Raw genomic sequence first — 26,867 nt, forward strand, 5'->3', positions numbered from 1 at the left:
AACCCATGGCTAATGAAGATGCTTTTTTACTTGCATTCAAAAAATATAATAATCGATTTCTGGTTAGTTTCCCACTTTTTCTTAATATACCATTATTAATTTAATAAAAAGAAAGAAAAACAAGAAAAGACTGGATGGTCATTTCTTGTTCCGTTCCGCTCCTCAAATTACCAATGCCCACACGAGAAAAATAAGCACCCACAAATAACAACCTTTATTAATATATGTAACATTTATCAGTTTTATAAAATTTTGTCTACAAGAACAGAAAACAAAACACAAAATCCATACCTGGTTCCTTTCCTTTCCACAATATACATGTACCAGTATCCGTGTGGATATTAGCATATATGAAGTAAAACGAAATAAAATGAAATTTCTTCATGAATCATATACATGTACTAGTTTCAGTCTGTTATTCTCCATCGGTAAATCTTGCTATAATTCTTTTTTTAAGATAAATCTTGCTTGTCATATAAACTAAATTAACTATAAACCAAAAGGAGATGGGTGAACATGGCGCGCAGAATGCCTATAGCTTCAGATGAATCAGTTTGTGAATTTAGTATTTAGAGTTAAGTTCTCATTATCGAAATTTATGAAATTATGATAAACAAGGGTTCAAACCCCAGCAATAAAAATCCTGAGTATCATTTTCCTTTGAGACTAACACCCTAACCACTACGCTACACAGCTCTTGATGAATTGTGGTATTGATATGACCCTTGACTAAATGGACTTCAAGTATTTCTCTGAAAGATGCGAATGGTGTGTCATAAAAGTGTATTTTTAAGGTAAAGTGAATCTTTGCTCCATTTTTTGTTGTTGACCAAAACATGTATATTTTATATTCTGTATATCGCAAGTTTGAGGATAAACTTTGAAAAATATGGAGCGAATTGTACCCACTCATATCGAAAAAATTCTGTTATAGTATGAGAAAATGATCCTTTTTGCCCTCTTTAGTGTGTGTATGCTATTTCATAGGCAAATAATTTCAATCTTAGTGATATTTTTGTAAATTGTGGAGATTTTACATAAAGTATACTTTAATTTTAGATGAAATATCAAAGAACATTTTGTTATAATTAAGATTTAATTTTCACCTTCATGTTTGTTACACTTTAGGCATTGCGCTCGCCTTGCTCGCCCATCTTCTTAAAAATAACCTTGTATATGTGCAAAAATGTGCCGAATGTGAACGTTGTAATGAAGAAATTATTTTCTTTTGTTTTAATTGAACAAATTCTATTTTTAGTTTAAGACATAAGAAAAATAGACACCTTTTCTTTTTTCAAGATATTTTGGACCCTTCCTGCAGGTACAGACTCTAAAAGAGGGGCATATAATTTGTTTTCATGCACCATCCTTCATAATAAAATTTTCTACAAAATGTTTCATATTCAACAAAATAATTAAGTTACAAGTGAAACATCTCCTATAATAATGACATAATTTTACAACAATGATTTTGTTCATCTTTCAAGGTAAGCCTTGAAGTTTATATGTTATCCAACCATTGGACATTTGAGGACAGGTAAACATGCCCTTCTCTAAATCCCCCAGTGTGGTAATAGCTGTATTAGCTTAGGCCACATTTAAAAATATTGTTTGGTTGCCCTCTCCCGACCGACTGGATAAAAAGGGCCCGACTCAAAACTTTTTTAAAACTCCAGAAATTAATTATTTTTTCATGCATTCTGGAAAATAGATTTTGAAAATTCAACATTGAAATGGAAATTTTCTGAGAAAAAAAATTTTCTTACCTACCTACTACCTATTTTTTTCATCCTGAGTCGGGAGAGGGCAAACAAACATTAATTTAAAGCCAAGCTGTCATAAATTCTGGGCGATTCAGTCGTGGAGGGTTTTGATCTGCTCTGACATCTGTAGCTATTACAGAGTGTATGTAAACTTCATTGAATGTTTAAAAATTTAATATGCAATTATTTTTGATATAAAATTCATTGCTATCCAAATTTACTCAAAACTCTTAAAAAATCGTTTATTTTTGTTATCTAACAAGTCTGTATGTAAGACAGAGTGGTCGCACTTTGAGTACAGGTAATAGCATTCTCATGGTTCCGTTTCGTTCCGCTAAATACCAATATCCGTGTGGTTCTTAGTATCTAGTATGAAGCTGAAATGTAATGTTACACATGCAAGTACCCTGTTGGTATTAAATTTATCTTATTTTTAATCAATAAAAATGAAAACCCCGTCTGTTAAATTAAAAAAAAAACAGTATTAAAGGGGCTTGGACGCAGATTTGAAGTTAATTACATCTCAAATTTTTATATACTATCATATAATATCATGACTTATATGTTGCTAGAGATTGCGAGAGAAATAAAAACGTGTTCAGAAACTTCTTTTATCTGAAAATTATTGAAACTATGAATTCCGGGACGCGTTTGATTGACACAAATCCTTCCACTCTGCAGAAACTTTATTCTAAATACTTAAGAAAAGTAGAAATTTTGTTGTGTATTAATGAAAAATATTAAAACTATCATCGAGAAAATTCAGAGTTGAAATATAAGAAAGCAAAAACAACTCACCAGTATTGCCAGTCCGTGCTCAGTGATGTGTGCATGCAGAGTTTAACAAATTGAACACACCTGGTAAAAGTTTTAACAATAACAGATCTCGTGCCCTATTTACAAAAACAGATGTTTTTGTAAAAGAAAAGAATGAAAAATAAAAAGAAGAATGTCGTTGTCATTGAATTCTAAGAATATTCAGAAAAGTTCAGTTCATTTAACTGGTTTTATTTTTGAATAAACCTATATTTTAACATGTAAACGATGCAACTCTGTTCTAGGCCCCTCTAAAGAGACAAGGAAGATGAGAAGTCATGATTGACGAAGAAAATTATTACACAGAGTTTATACGGTCTCCATGTCACCAGTGGGATTCGAATCCTCGACGTAAGGATCAACTCTCTAGAGAAAACGCTCTAAGTACTGCGCCACGCGGGTGACGCAAACACTGTGTAATCTTTAAAATTCGTTGGGGCCAATTTTCGTGGATTGCTTAAATTTTACAGGTTCTTGGGGATTTAATTTTGTGTATTCTTTTAAAACTACAATATACAAGCTTTGTAACCCTAGTTTATTAATTCGTAGACGAGAGGTACCCACGAATCCCACAAAAATTGAGTCACCACGGAAACTAATGGTTTCTCAGTATAAGTAATAAATAACGATACTCCGTGAACATGGCTAACGAGCATCATGGAATATATGCCAACAGAGCAATAGCTATTCATAACGCCATGTTTGAACTGAATAACTTTGTTTATTACTTAAATAGTACGATTCTCTTTTCTGCGTGAACTTCTCGGCGATACATAATTAGCGTCTCTCAAAAGGGGACCTAGATTTAAGTAACACAAAAATTCATTTAATAATATATTATATCTTTCTCAAATTGAAGTTTCGAGAATTTATATCTGGAAGCGAAATACTGTCAATAGCGGGGAAAAAATTGACAAAATGTCCCCGTTGATAAAGGAAAGGTTTATTATACGATAAGTATTCTCCACATTATGATATAATATAATACAATATTTTAACATATTTTATAATAAGCACTCTATCGCCTGTGTAACTTACTTGTGAAAGCATCATTCTTGAGTCGAGGAGTAATGATCCTTGTAATCCTTAATCGCGGGTTCGAATCCCATGGCGGGACATGGAGACAGGTCATTTGAATGAGGTATAAATACGAATAATCCCCGTAGAAAAATGACAGAGGTCATCAATATATGACCTCGTATCCGAGGAAAAATGTAAATTTTATTTATAGAAAAAGAAACCTAAGTGTCAGTTTTCTACATGTACAACCTATAAGGAATTGACTCTATTGAAAAATGACCACCCATCCCATCAGAGTGATAAAAAGTTTGAAAGAGATGTTTGATGCTAAAGTTTGGGTATTTTTCTACGTCGAAAAATGACCCCCAGTCATTATTACTTGGGTGTCATTATTCGTTTTTACAGAGGCCGCATAAACCTAGATAGGTCCTTTGAATGAGACCGTATAAACCCAGATCCCTATCTTAATTTTTGAGGAGCAGTTTTACCATTTGAAACAAGCATAAATAGACCAATACGTTTGACTTTCTTTTTTATTTGTAATGCTATCAATTGTTGATATTCTTTCCAAGCGATTTTGAAAACATATAACACATGACAATCCAATTGAATTACATTGTTTGAATTTCATTGAATGTTTTAGTACACAGACACTGAGCTGCCTTTTTAAACAGCATTATCAAACTCGCAGAAAAGATTTCCGTTGCGTTTGGTGTTTCGAAAGGAATATCAGTTCTTTCAACATTCTGTGGTACGTCATCGAGTACAGAGCTAATGATTTCAATAATTTCCTCTTGATCTGGACTTACTTTAATTAATTGAAATAATTTTTGATGTATGCCGGATTTGTTTTCTTTAATAACATCCCAAGCACTCTTTTCACCGCTTTCTGCCTTATCATAAGGGGAGATATCATGTAGTAAGAGCATACATACCCGAATTAGTCTCTCTAGTTCAACAAAAACACCCCTTTTATTGAGATGTTTAATCATATTGTATATTGGAGTTCTGCCTGTTTCATCTAGCATGTTATTTTTACAGAGTCCTTTATCAAAACCAAGCAAAATCATCATGCAAAGTATTCTGCTATGTTTTGTCACTAATGCCGCTCTGTGCAGAACTGTACGACCAGAATTACTTTCAAGATTCAAGACACCTGTAGGAATGTTATAAGTACCAAGAAGTTTTAGAAGAATGAGAGAACATTTTTGATCACTTTTCTCAGCTGCAACACAATGATGGAACACAGAATAACCCTTGCTGTCTACCTTTGACAAATCCGATTTGTTCAACAACAGGTCGATTGTTAAGCCCCTTTCTTTATCACAATATACAGCGATCATTATCGGTGTTCTTTTGTTTCTGTCAAGAGTATCCAAAGACATTCCGTCCTTTACAAGATGTTCGAGAATTGTCTTGACATCTTCATCTTGTCTGTTGGATGAAATTATTTCATGAATAAAACTCGGCCTCTCAGAAAACAACATTTTTCTGATTTCTGATGAATCTTGGATTTGGTGTATCGTATCATTCAGGTCTTTAGGAGACCTGGTAGAAAATTCTCCCAGCAATGAAAAGTATCTATTTATAAATTGCTGATGTGAAATGTGTGCGTCTACGAAATCCAAGAGTATGGCTGAAAATCTCAACAGTTCATATCGGCCTGCCCAAAATGTCAGAGGCAAATGCTCATGCTTACTGTCAAACGCTGTCAAGATTTTTTTCAAAGTGGTCTTATTTTCTTGTAATTTTCTACCCATGATTTTTAAAATTAATTCATTTTTCAGAATGGTACACTTGCATACGTCTTCCAAATTTCCAGCTTCCATTTCCCTTATTAATCTGTCACTGATAAAAGAGAACTGTGTTTCCTTGTAATCAGAAAATTCGTGCGTTTCATATGCAATGGCAGCCAGGGGGAAATGTGCAACGACAGTTTCGAAGTACTCGTCAAAAAGATAGGAACTTACTGAATCCAAAACAAGCGAGTGGCAAAATTTATATGTGCCCTCCTCTGTTTTCAAAAAGAAAAGCCCGAGAAGCCTAGTTGCGGAATAAGATAAATTCTCGTATTCCAGATTTAGGCTATTTACTATATCCGATTTTATGGCCTTTCTGCATGTTTTTGGTAAGGCTAGCTTTGCCCCAGCTATATCGTCTGGTATATTTCCATGTCTTTCATATATTTCACGCAAATATACAATGATTAGCGCTGTGAGTATGCTTTTGCTTTCATCATTCTCTACATATTCTTTCAATGAATCTTTGAAAAATATCTTAGGACTTTTGAAAAACTCCTTCCCTTTCTTGCGATATTTTTCTTCTCTAGCGTACAACTGTGCAGCAAGAGGAAATCCGACAACTGTATTTGCAGTTTCAACATTTTCCTGAACATCTTTATCAAGAGATTCATACTTGATTTTCAAATATTCACTGGCGTATTTCATTTGTTTCTGCAAAATTTTAAGCTTTTCCTTCTTACTTAATTCGGATTCATGAATTAAAAAGTCTTTTGAAAATATTGGGAGATTACGTAATCTTGATGGAATATGAAACGCTGTAACAACTAATCGAATTCTATGAGCTTCTCTGCGATGAACTTCACGTACTTCTTCCATCTTTATGTAGAGCATTTCAAATGCTATTTCCCAGTTTGGCATGTCTGGGTTATCAATATCTAAATCATCTACTAGAAAAATGACTGAAGATCCCCCTTCACTCTTATACTGATATAGATCGGTAAATTTTGTTACCTTCAGTACGTCAATACCTGTTAGCTCATAATACTTTAATAACAAATGGGTAGCAGCTGCTGTTTTGCCACAACCAGTTGGTCCCTCTATTACTACAACTCCATTTTCTTTGAAGCTGTTCTGTATCTTCCTATATAAGGATGTTTCAACGTAGTACTCGTCGAATTTCTTGTAACTCTCAAGGTGTTCTTTTGCTTGAGCTGAATCAAAATTCAATACAAATACATGAAATAGAATAACTTTTTTTCAGAATTAAATAATTTTATACTTTTTTTGTTTCCACACGTCAGTTTAATTATTTGATTAATTATTAGTAAGATGTGACTCCTGATCTTGTGTCATTCAAACAGACAATTTTTATCAATATAATAGAAATTTGATCCACTAAATGCAAATCAGTTTCGTTTACACCCAACACTGGTAAATGCCAAGACAATGTAATCGTCTTGCATACAATTGCCACTATGCAGCATCAGGCGCTCAGTTCATGGATAATGTAAGGCATTTTTCAAAGGGCATAATTTTGATTTTTGATTATCTATGTTCATTTTCCTGAAAAGGGAATTTTATCTACCGTTAGGATAAAAACTCACCTGGAGGTCCGTTATACAATAAATAGATATTTTTAAGTAAATAGCGGGACGAGGTTTCTTTTTCTAAAAGTGGATAAAACATTTGTTACATTCTAGTATATTACGCAAACTCGATTATAGAAATCATGTAAGGAAAAAAATATGATCTTGGTTAGAAATTTATCTTGTCTTTATCTTTTTTAATTTTTAAATGATATTTGCAAGTCCTATTGTCGATTAGACAACCTAGATTGCTAGTACAACCTGTCATTGGTTCGTATTTATTTTACTGACATGTCAATTTTCTAATAATTTTACTGTTTCATACTAATTGGAGACAATAGGGTCGGAAAGTCTCGTCACGTGACTCGCGAGATATAACGTGAAAACTTACTTCCGGGCAGTTGCCAAGGATGGCTTTATCAATAATGTACTGGGCTCGGTACGTTGAAAGCCACACAAAACTTACCAGGAAAAGTGAGAAAGCTGTGGATAGCGACAGGGTTTTAAAATTTGTGTTAGATAAAGAGTTTCGCGTTATTACTGCGGTTGTGCAAGCGTCAATGCGAGACACATCTTACAAAGTTCAGGTATGTACATTCGATTTCGCATCAATACATTAGAACAATTTCAAACTATATCTAAGAGTCTGTTCAAGATCTTTAATGTTTATAACTAAAAACTGAGTAAAGTTTATAGATTTAAACTATTTTTTAATTGCGGGCTGTGGTAATCCAGCGTCTTGGCCTCCTCCACCTCGCCCAAAGAATTCATCATGTTTACAATTCACTGAAAATATTCCGTAAAACATGTAGATTTAGTCAGAGAGTCTAGTGTTGCAAAATTTGACCAAATTCACTATCGATTATCAAATTGAATCAGTAGCATACAATCAATTATACGATCGAATTTAATTATTTAATTTAAAGGTTAAATAAAGTTAACCAGCAAATATTCAGATATCCTCGAAGATGAAAACAATATTTCAATACAAATCTATGAGACCAACTTCAGTTTATACTTAGTAGGAAAATTTGTCTGCCATTTGCAAGAGAAATAGGGGAATATCCTTTGATAATGTTAAAAGATGAACCAGTTTGTATTTAAAAAAAAATTTTAAAAAATGTAGCAACTTTGATTTTAAAATTTTCCATCAATTGTCGCTGACTTGTTGACTTCAGGGATGATTTTCGATAGTCGGCGATATCATTGTAACACTATGACAGAGACTTGTTTATTTTATTTTATTTTTTTTACTTTTAACAGATATTTCTGGAAAATGAAGAAAACAGTACTGGTACTATAAAGTCATCGACGTGTGAATGTCCAATGGGCCAGTTTCGCTGCCACCATGTAGCTGCAGCTCTTCTGTTTGGGTACATGAAGCATATTCTGTTAATTCATTTGTTTAAAAAAATGCAACAGTTTTGCAGCTTGAAGTCCGATTTTTTTTTTATTTCAGCTGAATTTGTCAATATTTATATTTTGTGTGTTTTATTTTTTTGTCTATTCTAAATCTAAGTGCTTTACTAACTAGTGTATAAAATAATCCTTTAGATATAAGAGGGCAAGCAAGACAGATGTGAAGTGCAGCTGGATCAAGCATCCTAAATCTGCTCCTCCTAAAGCCATAACAACAATGGGGGAAATGTATCCACCCAGGCAAGATTATAGGTAACTCACAAGCACCTTTGTACATTATATATTTGGTAATTAAATAATAAATGAAAGGTTGTGTTATTCATTTGAATATTTCATTCTGTAATGAATACTTGATGTATATACATGTAAATTTAGAGCATTAAAAAGAGAGATGACAGATGCAGATAGATCATATTTATATGATCTGCTAGGTCATTTGGGTAGATTTACAGGTTTGCTTGATGAACAATATTTTTTTCATCCTTGTCACAAGGGAAACTGTTTCCTCTGAATCAAGGCTCATTTTATGATTTATTTTTGAGTTAATGTTACATTTTTGTTATTAATGGATTTTCATTTATTTTTTAAAAAGTTACATATTTTTTTTTATGTAACACTTTCATCATTTTTAAATTTTCTTTTTTAACATGTCAACTTAGTGTGGCATATATTTTGAGAACATACCGGTATATCATCTACCTGTAATTTCTTTGACCTAGAACAAATATTATTTCCATTTTAAATGTTTTTCATTTTTTCTTAAGTAAATAATTAATACATTGTAATTCATAAGGTATTTTAAGTATAGACTATTCACAATGACCAAACATATATTGTCAGCTAAATAAAGTACATAACACAAGCGTTAACTTACAACATAATATGTTGAAAGTTGTGGCCAATGTAATGGTAATTGCTATTTCATTTATTGCAGCTATGCACTGGATTTTATCAAATGAGCCTGAGTGTGAGGAAATGCCAGCATTACTTATTGAAGACCAGCTCATAAGTGAAGAGTACTTGAATGCTCAGTGCAAGTCATCTTATTTAAGGTATTCAAATTCAAATAAACAGAATATGTAAAAACTTGTGCTCTTTGAAATAATTCATTATTTTTGGCTTTTAAAGAAATGAAGGTGTAAAAACAGATTTTTTATATATACATATATATATATGATTTTTAACATAGGGAGAAACTTGTCATTTGTTCAGAAAAGATTATTGAAACAGCATGGCTGACTACAGGACAAAGAGAGAACTCTTTATGGGCAGCTGTTCGCAAATTGAGAATTACTGCATCTAATTTTGGACAAGTTATTGGTGCTATTAGAAGAAATCGGTAAATAAAATTTACAATGGTTTATTTAATGTACAAAAGCATTACATTTTAAAAATAATATTACTGAATTCTTAATGTGTGGTCTTTTTATTAATAATTTTAAATTAAAACTATGAAATTCATTTTTTTTTTCTTGTAGGCTCTCAGTATCATTAAAGAAAAGATTACTCAGTGCATATAATCTTGAGAAAAGAGCTTCTATTCAGTGGGGACTTACACATGAAAAGAGTGCAAAAGATGACTATTGTAAACTTTCAGAGGTCTCGATATTAGAGACAGGTAAACAATTATCAAATTCAATTTAAATGTTTTTAAAAAGTTATCCTACCTGCATTTGCTGTGATGCAAGTTGTTAGCAACACAGGTAAAATTTTGCATCAGTAGTGACCTTAAGTAATAATTTGGAATGAACTGGTCCTTTTCTACAACTTTGTGACATAAAACAATTTACGTTCAACATTAGATGCTTGTTTTGTTTTCTCATCAGAACATCTATTTCATCTTTAATGAAATGAAGAAATTGATCACTGAAGAATAAAATGGTTTGCGATGTTATGTACATGTTTTGTGATATTTACTTAATTCCCTTGATTTTTTTCTATCATTAAGATACGATTGATAACACATCCATTATTAAGTATGGAATTTTGCCTCTTAATAATCATGATAGCTCAGTTAGTTGTGTTTACTCTGTGATTGGTCACTGCATAATGATGCCGAGTAAAGATCGAAATTAGAAGCCCTCGATATGAGTGAAAAAATTACCCAATGGTATGTAAAACAACATACATAACAAATATGGTTAAATTTATATTGTAGTTTTTAATTTCAGGCATATGGCTTCATGAATCAGGTGTTCTTGGTGCCTCTCCTGATGGATTTGTCCAAGGTGATCCCAAACATTTGAAGATTCACCTTCAAGGAAAAGTGAGTGCATCACCAGATATTATAGAGGTTAAATGTCCTTTCTCTGCAAGAGCAATGTCTATCAAGGATGCCTGTACAAATTTGAAAGATTTCTTTCTAGGTAAGTACAAACCGATTTGAAAGTTTTCTAAAAGAGCCTGGTATATGTAAATTAGTTCTCATTTTTCTTTGATGAAACCATCTTTCATGATTTATGTCTAGATAAAATTATCCTACATTATTTTAGTGAAAGAATAGATGTCGATCTTTTGAAATCATTTTAGAGTGTGATTCTGAGGGTGTCCTGCATCTTAGAGAGAATCATGATTATTGGCACCAAGTTCAAGGCCAGCTTTATCTTACAGGCACCACTTGTTGTGATTTCGTAGTTTGGACACCAGTAAGCATGGAAGTCATTCGCATCCTTCGAGACGAATTATGGGAAATTCACTTGAAAAACATGATTGAATTCTACTTTAATGTGTTTCTACCCTCTCTCCAGTAAAATTTTAACTGACTTTATATTGTACATGAGCATACATGTATATTGGTGCACTCAAAATTTAGCTCAATCCTCTTCTTCAGTATGATAAGCACAATCATAATCTCAGTGCGATTAGCATTTTGTTTGACAAGTAGTGCTTGCTAATAGCATGTCCATAAATAAGTGAACATGAAGCAATACCTAAGACATTAAATTATGAATACCACCAAAGTAAGTAACTATGTTTACTGTAAACAGATCTCTTACATTGCCTTCTTCCCTTAGTGCAGTAAATAAAAAGAGAATTTTAATTTTTGCCAAACTGTTTAATTTTATCATGGTTTATTTTTTGCAACTAATGACCAAAGCAATCATTTTCTTAAGCATGCATCACCAGTGTGGAAATTTTGAACAAAATAAGTAATTTAAGATGTACAATTGAGTCCTTTTCACAAAAAAGTAAAAGAAAAGAAATATATACAAACTGCAATTCTAAAGATGCAATATCATTAAAATGAGATCTATGTAATTAGGGTCAGACAACATTTTTAAACAATTTAATTATTTGAAAGGGACGTATAGTTTATATTAAGTTTATATAATTATATTATGCATGATTTCTGAATACACAACATCCTGATTAGACAAGTGCCACAGAATACATTCACTGTAGCATATATACATGTAATGTTCATATATAGTAATTACAATACATGTGAATTATATAACAGTTTTTCTCTAAAAAATAAACATATTGTTTTTCAAAAGTAGTTTTTCAAGCTTTGATTGATATTAAGTTTATTTGGCTTCTTTCAAATGCACAACTGATGTTTCCAGAATTCTATGATGAACTGTGCGCACATAATTTTACATTATCCTTGTGTTACATGTACCCATTCTCAAGTGTGTTGCTAATGCTGAGGATAACATTACAAATTGTTTAATATTTCTTAAACAAATCTGATTTTAGTATTTAACATGAAAGTATAATAATGAATATAAACATTATAGAGATTTTGTGTACATATTTAGCATGTTTGAAAAGATACAAGTTAGATGTTGTGTACTACTTTAATTCACACCAGTTCTAAATTTCATACTTTTCTGCTATTTCCTTCAACAGAGGAGCTTGCAAATTAACAAGAGCTACACACAGTTGGAAAATTTTAGTGGCAAGATGTCTGTATTGTGCAGGAATGTGATCTAGAATACGGTAGTTCTTGATTCTTTCATTTGCTCGCTCCACATGAATTCGACTTCTCCCAATCTTGTAACAAAGCTGTGCTTCTTCCTTTGTGAAATGACATTTGGATGACAGGAAAGGTGGTATGTTTAATGTCACTCCTGGTGGAAGCTTATCAAATATGTTGAAGCCCTTATCTGCAAGGATCATATCACCTGGCTTCAACATATCCAATACACCACAGTGATCAACAATGGCAGCATCAGAGGTGGATCCAGGATAGAGTTCTGAACAATACACTAAAGCACCATTTGGTGCTACACACGTGACAGCTTTTACTGTATGGCGACTTTTGTAGTTGCTGTAAGATAGCGACTGGTTATTCATGTCTGATGGTACATCTTGTGTGATTTCGGTGGCATCCATTGCTATTCTCGCAGAGGAAAACTCCTCAAATGATTTGGGCATTGACCCTTTGCATTTTAACTGGGAGGGTATCCCAACAGCCTTCATCACTCCTTCAAATAAAATTTCATGCAGCGCTGTAACATAGGTATTCAATATGTTGGAGACAGTACTTTTACTGGTGTTAAATCTTTCTGCTAAATCCAAATCCCTTAAATTAAGGCGTAACTTCATAAGAGTCATAAGGAGCTGGTCACTGGTACTGATCCCTTGTACCGTCCATCCATTATAGTATTGGAATGGGGCCATTCTTTCCAACAAAGACACCAGTGTATTGAAAACTTCTGAGGGAAATGAAGTATATAACAGCATCTATAACAAAGCAAAACAACCATTTATAAATTATGATCAATGAATATTGCCACATGTATACTATTTTTATACAAAATAAACATCTTGTGTAAAAACCGCCATTTTCAACTTCAATTAAAGCACCTCAAATGGAGTCTGATTTACAAATGCAAATCAAACTCCAAAGGTCAAACAAAATCAAAATTGTTGGTACCTAAGTGCAAGAGAAGGTTTTGTCACAAAGAATACATCTGTGAAATATGAAAACCCGAGCACCAACCTTTCAAAAGTTATGGCCAAGATTAAAATTTTTCAACTGTATGTCAGACAAAGGTCAAGGTCAAAATTGTTGCTATCCAAGTGAAGGTCTTTTCACAAAGATGTGAAAACCTTGGAACTAACCATTCGAAAGTTATGGCCAAAGTAAAAAGTTTTCAAAAGTGGCTCGAACTCCAAGGTCAAAGGGGGTCAAAGATGTTGGTATCTAAAGGAAGGTCTTGTCAAAAAAAAATCCACTTGTAAAGTATGAAAGCCCTAGCATCAACTGCTCAAAAGTTATGGCCAAGGTTAAAGTTTAGTAAAATTTTGCAAAAGTGGGTCAAACTCCATCACAAGGAATACATATGTGATACAAGAAAGCCATACATTGTAGGTCCAACCAGTCAGTAGGTTTGGGCAAGGTCAAATTTCTTGCGGCCAAACAGACTAACGGACAGCTAATCAGACGGACGGACACAACAATTAAATCTATATGCCCCCAAATCTTCGATTAAGGGGGCATAAAAATATGCTCAAATAACATACCTTGTCTGGGTCCTGTATTATGTTGCAAATTGTAAAGGCTTGTTTTTTCAGTTTTAGTGACTCTAATTCTCTTTGGAGCTCTTTCACTCTTTCTGCTAAATCAACACTTTCTGTAATGATTACAAAACAATATTAGCAATATCAACATTAAACCATAGTAGGCATTTAACATCAGGGTGGTATATAGTATAGTATAGTATAGTAGTATAGTCAAATAAGGGTAGTAGCTAGTGTATGAATTAAATTTGGTACTGAAAGAAGTTTGAACCCCCCCCCCCAAGCATGATATTCTATTTTCATATAAGGCTCTATAAGACACATAAATATGTCAGTGAGGCCACCTTTAAAACAATGTTTGTTTTTCCTCTCCAGAATCAGAGTAAAAAAAATAGGATTGGTAGGGTAAGTTGCACCATGTCGGTAATTGTTGACGTAATGAAATAATTCAGAAAAAAGTTCTTAAAAAATTGTTTCCTGGAGGTTATGTAAAAATTTTGTGTAGGACCATTTTTAGCCAGTTGGTCTGGAGAGGGCAAACAAACAATTTTATTAAGATAGCCTGACTTATTAAAAATAGACATAATAATATAGGCATAATACAAATAATGTCCATCTGATATAATTTTTTTTTCAATACCTTTGGATGCCTCTGGAAAATAAGCAGTATAACTGTGATCAGCGTGGATCCCTCCTTCACACTGTGAAGTTGTCATTGCACATTCTCCATCAAACCCTTCTGTCAAGCATACAAATAAATTACACACAAAGTAATATTTTTATGAAAAGCATCATAATGAAAGGATAAATTACTGCAGTCTTTGCAAACAATAATCTTACAGGGCATGCAAAACAAACTGATATGAAAATATAAGGGCTCCAATACTTTAAACCTTTTGTGAGCATGACCCAGTGGATAAATCAGGTGATAAGTGAAAGTCTTGCCAAAATGAAAATTGTTTTACCTTCAGTACTTCCAGAAACTGCATAGTCGTGGTCATTGTGGTTTAGCTCTGCTTGTCTGGGTTGCTCTGTATTGAGGGTTCCTTCTGTTTCTGTTTCAGTAATTTTGCGTCTGTAAAATATTATTTTTATGCTCTTCAATAAACAAATATATATATTTTAAAAGTTAAAAAAAAATAATAGTTATAAATATACAATTATCATTGAAAACCAAGCTAACTCTCATATACATTACATATAAATGATACATATACATATATACATATAAATGAAGGAGGAGATGAAAAAGAGTCATATTGACATAAATTTTAGAAAGCAACTATGTATGAAGATCTGTCAAGTAAGAAATATTTACCTTTTTGGCTCGACAAAGTCAGGAAAGCAATTATTTTTGCTGTATACAAAAATTGTCGGCCCATTCTCTTTTCTCCCATCTTTAAAGTGGCAACTGCAAATTCGATCATTACTATTGTATTCTCTATCTGCTCTCCTGAAAAGGTTGAGGATAAATTCAATACTATATAATCAAATTAATAATTTAAAAATTGTTTGTACAACATTATTTAAACTCACATCTATAAATAGCAGTTAGTTTACTTTCATATGTTTAATGTAAACTTTTGGTGTAATGCTACATCGTATCCTGTATGACCGATTAGCTAGGGGTGTCCACACTGTGGCTCGAACCTACAACCCTCAGATTCAAAATCCAACGCTCTACCGACTGAGCTAAAGGGTTAACCCACTACCTAGTGCTAGTAGGAGCGTGGCCTCACTATATACAACACATAGCCACTTTTAACTCTGTTACACTTCCCCCTTCTTGAGATTTCTTACCCCTGAGAAATCTCACACACGAGACTCTATAAACATCACTCACCATGTGGGTTTTGTAGTTGAGCGCCAATATGACTGATTAGCTAGGGGTGTCCACACTGTGGCTTGAACCTACAACCCTCAGATTTAAAATCACTCTATTTACTGAGCTAAAGGGTTAACCCACTAGCTAGTGCTAGTAGGAGCGTGGCCTCACTATATACAATGCATAGCCATTTTTAACTCTGTTACACATGTATTCTCTTTATTATTTTGAATTAATTTCATATTACTAAGTATAAAAAATATGAAAATAAATTGGACATTAAGCATTTCTAATATGGGTCTTGTCTGAGAGATTATGTATGATACCAGCTGATTTTAAAAGTTCTGTTAATCATGAAGATTGAGACAGAGTGAAGACATATAAATACAGAAGATAATTTTAAAATAATTCTAAATATTAATTTGCACTGAAAAGTCAAGCCACGATTTCTTTGTTCCTTTCTTAAACAATCATCTGACAATTTCTACTAATTGGTTAAATTTATAACTATTCCTTTGTAAATACAATGATATACATGTATATATAAGGCCTGCAAAGTTTTGTTTAGTATAGGCCTATAACCATGATAACATGACACGGGGCTTGGATCTATCAGACAGGTTTTCCAGTTTAATGTTTTGTTAAAATAAGTATTATCATTTGTATACCTGCATCTATCAATCCATTTCTTCCTCTTTTTTGGATCTGTAGGAAATCTGAATAAACTACATGTTCGATTCGCGCCAGTCATATGGGTACACCCGAAGGCAAAACACAGCGGCATCTTGGTCTGCTGCCCGGAAGTTGCAAATCGAAAATGAAAGTAAACGAGACTTTCCGACCCTATTCTTTCAATACTAATTTTGACCACGTATAACTTCGTTTATCCGATCAACACAGATCCTAGAGGGCTCAAGGGAGGTATGACCGATCGACAGAAGATGCTCACCCGGTGTTTCAAGGGGTCAGGGTTTTTTCCCCCGTTTACATTTTGTATTTTTTTTATTTTTAAACGCGATCAATCAACATTCGTTATCGTCACACTTTTATAATATTATCCATGACCAAAACGCATTTAATAAGCAGATTAAAGAGCATATGATGATTTGATTTAATTAAGTATCTCTTGAGCTGTATACTTTATAGTGAGTCATTTTATAAAACTACATACCTTTAATATCTTCTAGTCTTGTTTCGTCGAGAAACTCTGTATAGAAATGATATACACGAAGTTTAGTTAAATAAAAAAAAGGTATGGAGTAAAATATGCAGTGACCAATCAGACACTGGGATCTAGAAAACCCAGCGTAGGACAGAACAATAGAACACTGGAGTAAAAGGCTTCAACAAGTATGAGAAAAACTTGTTGAAGACGTCTCCATGTTGCCATCTTTTCTCGAGGCAAGATGAAAAAAAGTAAAATAATTTTTTCAATACCATTTATTCAAAATGGAAAATACAATCTTCAGTTTATGAAAAAAAATCTTCTATATATAAAAAAAAAAACCCGAAAAGCCCCCCTCCTGTAAATTTATCGAATCTCATTCATGTCCTGTTTTTGGATAAAGCATAAATTTGAAGATAGAGCTGTTTACGTCAGGAAGATAGTTTTTCCTACAATATTTAACAAATCAGGAACACTGTGCATAACTGTCTTTTTAAACGTACATGAAACTGATGTTAAAGCTGCGCAAATTAAAAGTGTATTTTAATCTAAAATTATATATAAAATAACTAAACGTTTTTTGTATCAATTCAAAATTTCAATTTTTTTTCTTCAAAATTTGATTTTAATGTATTCTGATGCTATGTAAATGGATATTATTGAGCTGAATTGTACAGATTTCTTTCTTTCATAACAAATATTCATTGTTTAAAACGGACTGTACTTTGATTTTAGTAGGAAATTATTATTTAAAAAAATACCTTAACTCTTAATCTTAATAGTTAAAGCTATATGGAATGCATTGTTTTTGTATAAAACTGATATAAAGTTTACAGCAAATTAATAATTATATGTTTATATTCGAAGTTCGCTGACCATTTTGCTCAAAATACTAATAGAGCAAATCAAGACGAAACCTGAGCACCGACCATTACTTCATATTACTGAGATTAACCCCCCCCCCCCCCAATAATCTAATTACATTAACGATATAAATGGTCATTTTTCGCTACCTTTTTATTTTCGTTCCTATCTCCCTTAAATAATCGTAAATAAGCGAAATTTAAAACAAGCAAATTCAAATAAAACAACATTATCTCTGTATTATAACTGTGTCTGGGAAAATTTAAAACAGTACAAAATAGTGAACATGGAAAATTACATGGGGCGAAAAAAAAACCCTTATAAGTATAAAACAATGAAAAATGTAACTACATATTCTGAAACTGAGTAATTGATTTATAATTACTGATTACATATGTATATATTCGTGAATTCTATAATGTACAATTCATACATATGGAGTTTATTTCGGATACAAATCATGAATACGTGGCTGAAAATACATTTACAAATGGGATCCACACTAAGGTGAGAGAGAGAGAGAGAGAGAGAGAGAGAGAGAGAGAGAGAGAGAGCAATGTATATGCTGGGAGCAAAACATGAACATTCTTACCTGTATTTTCAAATCCATGAATCTGAGATCTGTGAAAATAATATATATTAAGTTCAAATGCTATACACTAAGTTGAGGAAGAAGCCCATTGTCACGTACGAAAAGTTTCCCATTTTTATTTATTTAAAAGAATAATTTCATATTGTAAAACCACTTAAGCTGTGTGGCCCACCCTATTCCCTTGGCCAGAATCTGAAGGAGGTCTAGCCAAATAGAGTCATGACATAGCTCACCTAGAATCCACACGATGGGGATGCTTCATTATCAATACGTCACAAACTTAAGGCTTTGCTGTTCTAGAGATTTTTTTCCCGATATATATTCATAGACACGGTCTTTCATTTGAACAACACTGCTTTGTGTCATAAGATCAAGTTTGGTTGAAGTGAGTCTACTGGTTTTGGAGAAAAATGTAAAAAAAAAAAATTAATAGACAAACAGACAGACGAAGGGGAACAGCCAGACTTCGATTAGAAAAGTTCACTCCAGCCTTTGGTTTAGATGATCTTACAAAGAGTTATTCTTAGTAAACACTTATTTATAACTTGACTCCAGAAACATATCTTAAATATAATTTGGTTGCTTTGCTTCATGGCTGCCTTGGTAACAGCTGGAAAATGTAGACAAATTTGGATTTTCAGCTACTTTGAATCTTTATTGAGCCTTGATAAAGTCTAAGAAAATCAAACTACTCTCAAAAACCTTACACCTTGTTGCCACAATTTAGAATATATCTCGAAGTGGTAACCATGGGTACATTTATGCTGAAAAATGATGAAAACGCCCAATATTCATTAATGATAGGTGTAACATGATCAATCTAAATCAAAAACATCAGGAAAACAATAAAAATATTTGACATTAGGTTATATCGCATTGACAATAATATTTAAAAAAAAAGTTTCAGGTTTCCTTGGTAACACCGTGTAGTCACACAAAATTTGCTGCGAAGTTTTGATTAAGGAAATTCAGGGCTGGCAAATATACGTCGTTAAGATCTTGTTACACAGATAGCAGAAGACAAATTGGGATTTATTGCTATATTGTTGTGTAACCATGGAGACAATGTTTTTTTTTGCTGCTTTGAGAATTTAGGTACATTTTCTCCAAGAAGCATATTATTTTATTTCTCACCTTGAATTGTCTGATAGAATAAAAGTTGAATAACATTGATCAAGTTTTGATGCCATTTTTAAACTTCAGGGCAAGGCCATCATTAAAAATATCTTTGTTTCCCCTAACCCGACCCTAAAATTTCAAGTTGAGTAGGTAGGTAGGTAAATTATTTTTTTTTTCTGACAGCAGTTTTGAAAATACATTCTGAAAATTGAATAATATCTGTATAAATAAGAAAGAACAATTTTTTAAACCGAATATCATACAAATGAAATTTAACATGTATGGTAAATTAGTTCACAAATATTATTCATTTGAACTTAAATTTATTGAAATTGAATTTTTACAAAAAGACAAGATTCGCAAATACTCAACCATCGGCCATCCGAGTTTATTTTTTTAAACCTACTACAGTGCAGGAAACTAATTTTGTTACAGCATCGATGCTGATTTGAATGCTTCCTTTGCTTGCTGATTTGAATCCTTCCTTTGCTTGCTGATTTAATGCTAGTAATCCTTATCCTGATGCTGTTTTATAATTAGGTCAATGCTACCGGAAGTAGCATCATGCTACCGGAAGTAGATAATGAATTTCAGCATTGCCGTTTAAAGCAATAAAAGTGCCTTTTACAATTATTTGATCATAATTTCTCACTGTGTATCAATAATGTGAATACTTTAACCAATATTCTTTCTTTCTTTTTTAATTTTTTACTGAATCAAAACTCATTGATTTTCTGATGCTAGTAGGATAATGCTGATTTTATGTAGGTCAATGCTGGTTTTATCCTTTGCTTGCTGATGTTGATCCTGGTAATGCTGTTTTTTAAATGCTGATGCTGATGCTAGCTTGATCCTGATGCTACTAATGCTTATGCTGATGCTGGTTTATGTAACAAAATTAGTTCCCTGCACTGTATCATCTTCGAGTGCTTACACAGATGTCAAGGGCCTCGCGTGGCGCAGTAATTTTACTGTTTCATTTTGGAGTCACGACGTAATTCAGGAGCTTATTCTAAGTCACAGGTCCCGACGTGGGACGTGGAAATTGGTCAGTCAAATGAGACCGTAAAAACGTAGGGCCATGCAGTGTCACAGTATACATGTAGATGTTGGCACGATAAAGATCCCTTATTGATGCTTTACATGTATGATCAATGGCCATAAGTGCCGAGAAAAAGTCTAAATTAGGAGCCCTCCACCAGGCAGGTGTTCAAATGTTGTCGACCCAGCAATTTTTAAAGGTATTTTAAAGCAAAGAAACAACCTATTTTCAAGGGCCCAACTAAAGAAAAGAAAATTACACTGGACGTCTCAGAAAGCCGTACCATAAGCCAACTTTAAAGATTTCAACACTATTTGAAAAGAGAGTACCTGTTTAAACAATATTTAATTCAACCAAACCATATCTAAAATGATTAAAATTTCATATATCTAATGTTATAGTCACTAAGTTTACCCCATAAATAAAAGGAATGAAGAAACGACATCCGAATTATATTTATCAAGATGAAATAATTATACAAAGATATATTTACAAATCCTATGGTCCTACATAGTAAAAATAGAATCGTACATGAAGTGTTTTTTTTTTAGATCAAAACGAATGAAATGCAGTGAAATTTATTGATATGCATACACAAAGTGGGCCCCTCATCTGCTCATGAGGCAGGCTTTGTCATGCTTACTACGTACGTTAATTTTAGAAGACAATTTGTAAACACCATCTTAACACTTCTTAGTCATGGTATATTTAATTCACGAAATGTTTCAAGAGTGTAGGATTCTAATAAGTTAAAGATGTATATTAAGATTGATACATCGCCGTTGTTTTATAACACTAAATAACCTTCTGTGGCCACATGTTGTGGGCGCCAAATGAGAGTAAAACAAAAGCCGCCATTCTGATAAAAAACGAATTTTGATGAAATTGCATTTTATAAAGTTGATAAACAATAAAAATAAATATTTGAATAATCCTATTAAAAAAACTTTTCAGTCAGCACGATTTAAGTGGGTCGGTCGCGTTAGGGGAAACAAACCTATTTTTTATTTTGGCCCAAGTTAACATGGTAACCATGACACATAGCAACCGATTTTTGCCTGATTTGAGATAATGGTATCAAAGACTTTTATCAAAGAGAATTTGGAGAAATTCTGAGATTGTGTGCCATTGCTCTTATAGAAAATTCTAGTCATTACAGATGAATATGGAGATAACGAACAGTATTCAAGCGAAAGACTCCTAACAATTTAATATCAAGAATGCGTGAGAATAATAACAATTTAACCGATGTTTCCAATTAAATGTGTAATTTTATTATCTGCAGGCACAGAATTGTAAATAAGATATTTTTTTTATATTACCTCAATAGATAAACTCACTTTAGCAATGAAAAGATAATTTATACCTGATGGTTTGGAAATTTACCCTATAGTTATAATTAATTACTTACATGTACTCTGCTCTGTCTTGCTTAGCATTGTCGGTTTGACCATCTGCAAATACAATGGATATGTTATAAACTGTTTTCTACTTAACTTTATGAACAATGAATTTAATTAGCTGTTAAAATACCTTAAAGTTCAGTTTGGAGAAAACGGTATTTAATGGGTTTATACCTTGGTTTTCAATATCTCCATTCTCGTCCATCAATTTCATCTCACTTCCGTCTGCGACAGATAATCAAATATACATGCAAGTTATGTTACTTGAATTTTTAAGAGAGGGGTATTTTATGAATTAAAGATGTAAACCGTTACAAAAAATAGGAATTTTTAGGAAATAAAAATCTATAATTGCCATAGATAGAAGAAAAAAATATATTTTACCCCGTGAACCTTCACTCAAATTTTTAATCCTTTTCTTTAGTTCTGGAAAAAATATTGGTACGAATGACTAATGTTAATAACTTATTCTATGTACGTTTTCAGACATATTCAAATACTTAGACTACAAACAATGCGAAACATATGAGAGTTCTTTATGTTTGTTCAAACGTTCTACTCACTTCTTATATAACAGCCTAACCCCGAAACTATGAGGATTGCAAGAATGAAAACAACACAAACCACAAGAACAGCACCGATAATAACAACTCTGGAAAGAATTAATGAATTTATATGCTTTTTTGATAACTTTTCAAAACTGTACAAGAACCGTTACCACCTGTTCAGGTAGAAAATATCATTATATTTTTTGTGGCTTAAATGCTTTTTAAATTTGCGAGAACTTTTTTCAATTAGAAATGTTAAGAAAAACCTAACTGAGCTTGAAAAGGTTCGCTTTTTATCGTCATTGGATTATAAGCAGTCGTTGCTGTAGCGTTTGTTGTGACTTTTGTGGTTGTTGTGAATTTAACAATGTCGTAACAACCCTGGTCTACAGAAAATACACAGAAAATATAAAGACAAAAATATAATCTATATGGCAAAAAAATGCAAGCAACATCCTGATTTACTATTATTATGTCATTGAAAATTCCAGACCCAGTTGATTGACTGCTAAAAACACGACTTTCTTATATATAACATGGTAAGAGAATTTTGATAACCAGAACATTGTAGTGTGATTTAAACTTACATTTGTAGGCATCTGTTGAAATATACCTTGGTGGACAGGGTGGTTTAAGGACACTACAATTTGCTTTATAATTTTCTGTAATTCTGGCTAATTCAGTGTCGAAATCAACGCAGAAAGCTGTAAATATAAAGATCGAATTTGATTTGTTTATAAAACAATAACGTAAAATAAATCAAGGTAATAATATACTATTGAGTATAGAGTGTCTTACTAGTGCCTGTTAATGTTTTGCTTCAGTAATTTTTTTCATTGTAAGGCTTATATCACATTTACTTTACAATGTATTATGCACTGCAACTATTCAAATACCACTGACTAATAATTACGGCAAAATTCTAATAAACAGTGAATTTTACTATGCTATACTTTGGAGAAATTTACATTGCATGTATCGCGTTGGGGCGCAAACTTCTAGTGTTGCATTCATCCAACGATTGATTACACAATGATAGACAAAATCGGACGGGTTGTTAGCACAGCCTTCTGTTACAGCAAAGCTTGCGAGACTTTCACAGTTCTTTGTTTTTGCAGCTTTTTTCCAAGTCAGTTCATCTGTTGGACAAGCACTCACATACTGAACTGTTGCCGTTGAAATTGTGCAGTTCTTTGTTCGAACGTACCTTGTCTACAATTCGATGATAAAACAAGTATGGTTTTCTTTTAACCAATTTATGATGCTCACTGATTTTGGACAGAAACTCGAAAATATTATTTTTCATAACAGAGTTTTGGAAGTAATGATCTACATGTAACTAATTTGAAGTAACACATTAACTTATCTATTTCTATGCATATATACCATGTCTACAAAGAAAATAATGATTATCAGCAACCGCTTCATCATTACCGGACTTTTACACCTCCACACCTGAAAAAAAAATTAAGTTATGGAAATTTTTGAACGACTCAGTGTATAGAAAGATGTAACTTGTCATGAAGGATGGAAATTTTTTTTTAATTGTTAACATCTTCACCAAATATGACTTAAAATATGAAATTTATTTCACTGGTGTGGTGCCAATACCTTCACTGGAAATTGCAATTAAGTTTGGGATATTCCGGAAGCGTGTCGTCTGCAGTTCGATATCATTATTATAGCATTATATCATTTGAAAAATGGGGCTTTTATCATACAGCATGGGATTCTTTTTTGTTTTTAATATTGCTATTTACATTAAATCAGTAAAATGTGTTTGTCCAAGGTTTGTGAAACTTTATGTATTTGATAGTAATCATACTTTAAAAATGTGTTTAATGAATAGTTCTCATATTCTGTTCTTCATGTTTATAGATCCAGAGGAAAAGAGTGTTGTTTCGGTCATTATTGGGATAATACATACGGAATATGCAAGGGTGAGTAATACTCTAAATTAGTTAAGACAATAATGAGAAACGACATTTATAATTGGCTTTCTCCCTCCTCTCTCTCTCTCTCTCTCTCTCTCTCTGAAACTTTCTGTGTATTAATTTTAGATGTTTATTTCGATTAAGGTATCTATGTTTCTGAATAGCTTATTGATGATATTGATACAGACGTTTTACAACTTCAATTTCTTTTTATTAAATTATGCATTGAGAAGCATTTGAAAACCCGGTAATATTTTGTGCAACTGTATGTCATTTTAATGTTTTCCCCAATTTGGATCTATTTGATTTATATCCGTCCGCCTTTGAGGAACAAGATCTATGTATACTTATTATTGGAAAATGTGTTAGATTCTCTTAAAAACTTTATATGTTAGCTCTAGTAAAACAATGTTTTGGGTATTATAGTAATTTTATTTGTCAATTTCTTTACAAACTAGCCACCTTAAATATTTTCTTGAGATGTTCTCCATGACCAATATTACAAACTAAGGTCTCATGCTTGGCTAGATCTTAAAAGAGAAAGAACTGAATTTACTACTGTCGCAGAAACTTGGCCATGTTAATGGGAACAAAAATAATTTAATATTTTAAAGAATTAGAATATTTGACTGTACACATATTTCGCACGACAAGCAAGCTATCGCACATCCACTTGGCCATTTTAGGTCACGTGAACCGGAAGAGATCAAATTGTTGTTCGTCTCTTTCATATATTTGACTTTTTCTCCAGAACGACTGGGCCAATTTAAAAAAAACTTGGCACAAAATATCCTTGGTTCAAAGAAATTCAAAACTATACAAGTGAAGACATACCCTCTGGAAAGAGGAGATAACTAAGAAAAAGCAAAAGGAGGGTGGTGTCTTAAAATCTTTTTAGGGACCACTGGGCAATAAAAATAGAAACTTTTGTGAAAGCTCTATGGAATAGCGTGAATTCAAGTTTGTTTGTTTTTTGTTTAAGTTTACTTTTGAGAATTTTTCACTCATATTGAAACACCACCACTTGCCATTGAGCAGTGAGGGTTTATTTTTTGTACCAGCGCCTACTTGGACACGGGACCTCGGTTCATAAGGTCTCATCCAAAGGACCGGTGTCCACATCCCGCAGTGGGAGTCGAACCAGCGACGTAAGGAACAACTCCGTACTCCGCGACTCTAGAGCAAACGCTCCAACCACTGCGACACAAATTCAAGTTTGTCAAGTTCGTATAAATCGTGACCTCGGGAGTAGGATGGAGCAACAATAGGTTATCGAAGTTTTACATTGAAAGTGAAGGAAAGCATTTAAAATCTTCTCAAGAACAATAGGGACATGATTAGACATAACAATATTCAGGCTTTCTCAGAGAGTACAGACTTTAAATTTGTTCACATCATGGAATTTGAGATAAGGGTGTGGCCACAATAGAAGACCAAATTTTTCATGGGAAATGTATAGGAAAAAGTCTTTTAAAATTTAAAAATAACAGGGTCTTGATTATTTATATATTCAAGCATAATCAGGTATAGAAGAATCACATCTGTTCAAATCAAGGCCTCTAAAGAAAGGTTCGCACCGGAATAAGGGGATCAAAGTTTCACAATAGAATACACAGAGAAAAATCATTAACAACAGGACCACAACTAGCAAGCGTCTGCAGACGGTGCAGGTTTATGCTTTGTTGTTTGATTTTTTCCCCTCGAAATCGCGGTCTCTTGGGTTATGTGGGCTACAAAAAGGGATGAAAGTTTTACAAAGCAATGTATAGGAGAAAAACATTTAAGATCTTGCCAACATCCTTGAATCAAATCATGGTCTCCACAAGAAGGTTAGGCCACTATAATTACAAAAAAAAAAATGCTTCCAGGAGTTACTGCTTCAGGGCCAAATTAAATTTTATTGATATATAAACATTTCTAAGCTGTGTGGATTCAGTTCTTTCAACCATGGGTCTTGGATTAAGATTGCGCTTAAATCAAGAATCAAATTTTACCTAATTAATATGTATAGAAAAAAAACTTTCCAGGTAGTAAGACCATGTTACATGTATTCATATTGAAGCATCCCCATTTTATGTGATTCTTTGAGACTTGGGTGAGGCCACAGAATGAGATCAAAACATTGATGAAAATTAAAAACAAAATTCTTCCTCTGAAGAATAAATGGCCAAAATAAAACAGATGAGCGTTGTGGCCCATGATTTTCTTATCTCAGATAAAAGTGTTAAAAATAGAAAACTGAAAAAAAAAACATATATAGGCGTAGTTATGTATTAACCAAAATAGATTTATCTCTTAGCTCCCTGGATAAAATTAGAATTACTTTAATATTGCTTGTAAATAAGTATTACGAAACATCCTGAGAACAGAAATGCATAGACATACAAACTTACAACCAGACAAACCTGCAAGAATTGGTGAAACATTTGGGTATCTTTATTTAAGTATACGAGGTTCAAGATAAAATATCTGTACCTGATTTACCTTCTTTTTTTCGACTTGATTCACAGAATGTGAGAGAGGATACTTTGGAGAAGATTGCTCACAGATCTGCTCTTAT

At 32.8% G+C, this 26,867-nt stretch overlaps 3 protein-coding genes across 3 annotated transcripts; 1 reads left to right on the forward strand and 2 right to left on the reverse strand.

The window, feature by feature from the left end:
• Positions 1–4,118: 4,118 nt before the first annotated feature.
• Positions 4,119–23,814, reverse strand: LOC133205039 (uncharacterized). The gene is made up of 18 exons (XM_061340782.1): positions 23,760–23,814; positions 23,342–23,585; positions 22,961–23,077; positions 22,645–22,759; positions 22,389–22,477; positions 22,210–22,251; positions 22,000–22,050; positions 21,834–21,876; positions 18,262–18,290; positions 16,812–16,847; positions 15,134–15,268; positions 14,781–14,870; positions 14,456–14,554; positions 13,819–13,928; positions 12,176–13,035; positions 7,394–7,410; positions 6,946–7,008; positions 4,119–6,552 (listed from the first exon to the last, which is right to left on the reverse strand). The coding sequence occupies exons 1-18, from the start codon at positions 23,802–23,804 to the stop codon at positions 4,211–4,213; spliced, it is 4,527 nt and encodes a 1,508-aa protein (XP_061196766.1). The 5' UTR covers positions 23,805–23,814; the 3' UTR covers positions 4,119–4,210.
• LOC133205251 (uncharacterized) lies at positions 7,272–11,379 on the forward strand. Its single transcript, XM_061341020.1, has 7 exons — positions 7,272–7,514; positions 8,191–8,300; positions 8,482–8,598; positions 9,536–9,685; positions 9,825–9,964; positions 10,518–10,712; positions 10,876–11,379. Exons 1-7 carry the CDS (start codon positions 7,338–7,340, stop codon positions 11,094–11,096), a joined length of 1,110 nt encoding a protein of 369 aa, XP_061197004.1. The 5' UTR covers positions 7,272–7,337; the 3' UTR covers positions 11,097–11,379.
• LOC133205252 (uncharacterized) lies at positions 11,959–16,477 on the reverse strand. The gene is made up of 6 exons (XM_061341021.1): positions 16,309–16,477; positions 15,134–15,268; positions 14,781–14,890; positions 14,456–14,554; positions 13,819–13,928; positions 11,959–13,035 (listed from the first exon to the last, which is right to left on the reverse strand). Exons 1-6 carry the CDS (start codon positions 16,422–16,424, stop codon positions 12,163–12,165), a joined length of 1,443 nt encoding a protein of 480 aa, XP_061197005.1. The 5' UTR covers positions 16,425–16,477; the 3' UTR covers positions 11,959–12,162.
• Positions 23,815–26,867: the final 3,053 nt, after the last annotated feature.

The sequence above is a fragment of the Saccostrea echinata genome, unplaced genomic scaffold (genome assembly GCF_033153115.1).
Source record: "Saccostrea echinata isolate AGI-Se365-2 ecotype Australia unplaced genomic scaffold, CSIRO_AGI_Sech_v1 ptg000054l, whole genome shotgun sequence".
In the NCBI taxonomy this organism is placed as follows: Eukaryota; Metazoa; Mollusca; class Bivalvia; order Ostreida; family Ostreidae; genus Saccostrea; species Saccostrea echinata.

What these genes read in the sequence shown, in the direction of transcription:
- LOC133205251 (XM_061341020.1), top strand. Translation starts at nt 7,338, where the DNA reads ATGGCTTTATCAATAATGTACTGGGCTCGGTACGTTGAAAGCCACACA. An exon ending in ACACATCTTACAAAGTTCAG is followed by an intron (nt 7,515 to 8,190) that starts GTATGTACATTC and finishes TACTTTTAACAG; the next exon opens with ATATTTCTGGAAAATGAAGA. An exon ending in GGTCTCGATATTAGAGACAG is followed by an intron (nt 9,965 to 10,517) that starts GTAAACAATTAT and finishes TTTTAATTTCAG; the next exon opens with GCATATGGCTTCATGAATCA.
- LOC133205252 (XM_061341021.1), bottom strand. Translation starts at nt 16,424, where the DNA reads ATGCCGCTGTGTTTTGCCTTCGGGTGTACCCATATGACTGGCGCGAAT. An exon ending in AAATGGATTGATAGATGCAG is followed by an intron (nt 15,269 to 16,308) that starts GTATACAAATGA and finishes CAACCTTTTCAG; the next exon opens with GAGAGCAGATAGAGAATACA. An exon ending in TTTTCCAGAGGCATCCAAAG is followed by an intron (nt 13,929 to 14,455) that starts GTATTGAAAAAA and finishes TAATCATTACAG; the next exon opens with AAAGTGTTGATTTAGCAGAA.
- LOC133205039 (XM_061340782.1), bottom strand. Translation starts at nt 23,804, where the DNA reads ATGATGAAGCGGTTGCTGATAATCATTATTTTCTTTGTAGACATG. An exon ending in GTTAGGCTGTTATATAAGAA is followed by an intron (nt 22,252 to 22,388) that starts GTGAGTAGAACG and finishes TATTTTTTCCAG; the next exon opens with AACTAAAGAAAAGGATTAAA. An exon ending in TGGAGATATTGAAAACCAAG is followed by an intron (nt 21,877 to 21,999) that starts GTATAAACCCAT and finishes TTGTATTTGCAG; the next exon opens with ATGGTCAAACCGACAATGCT.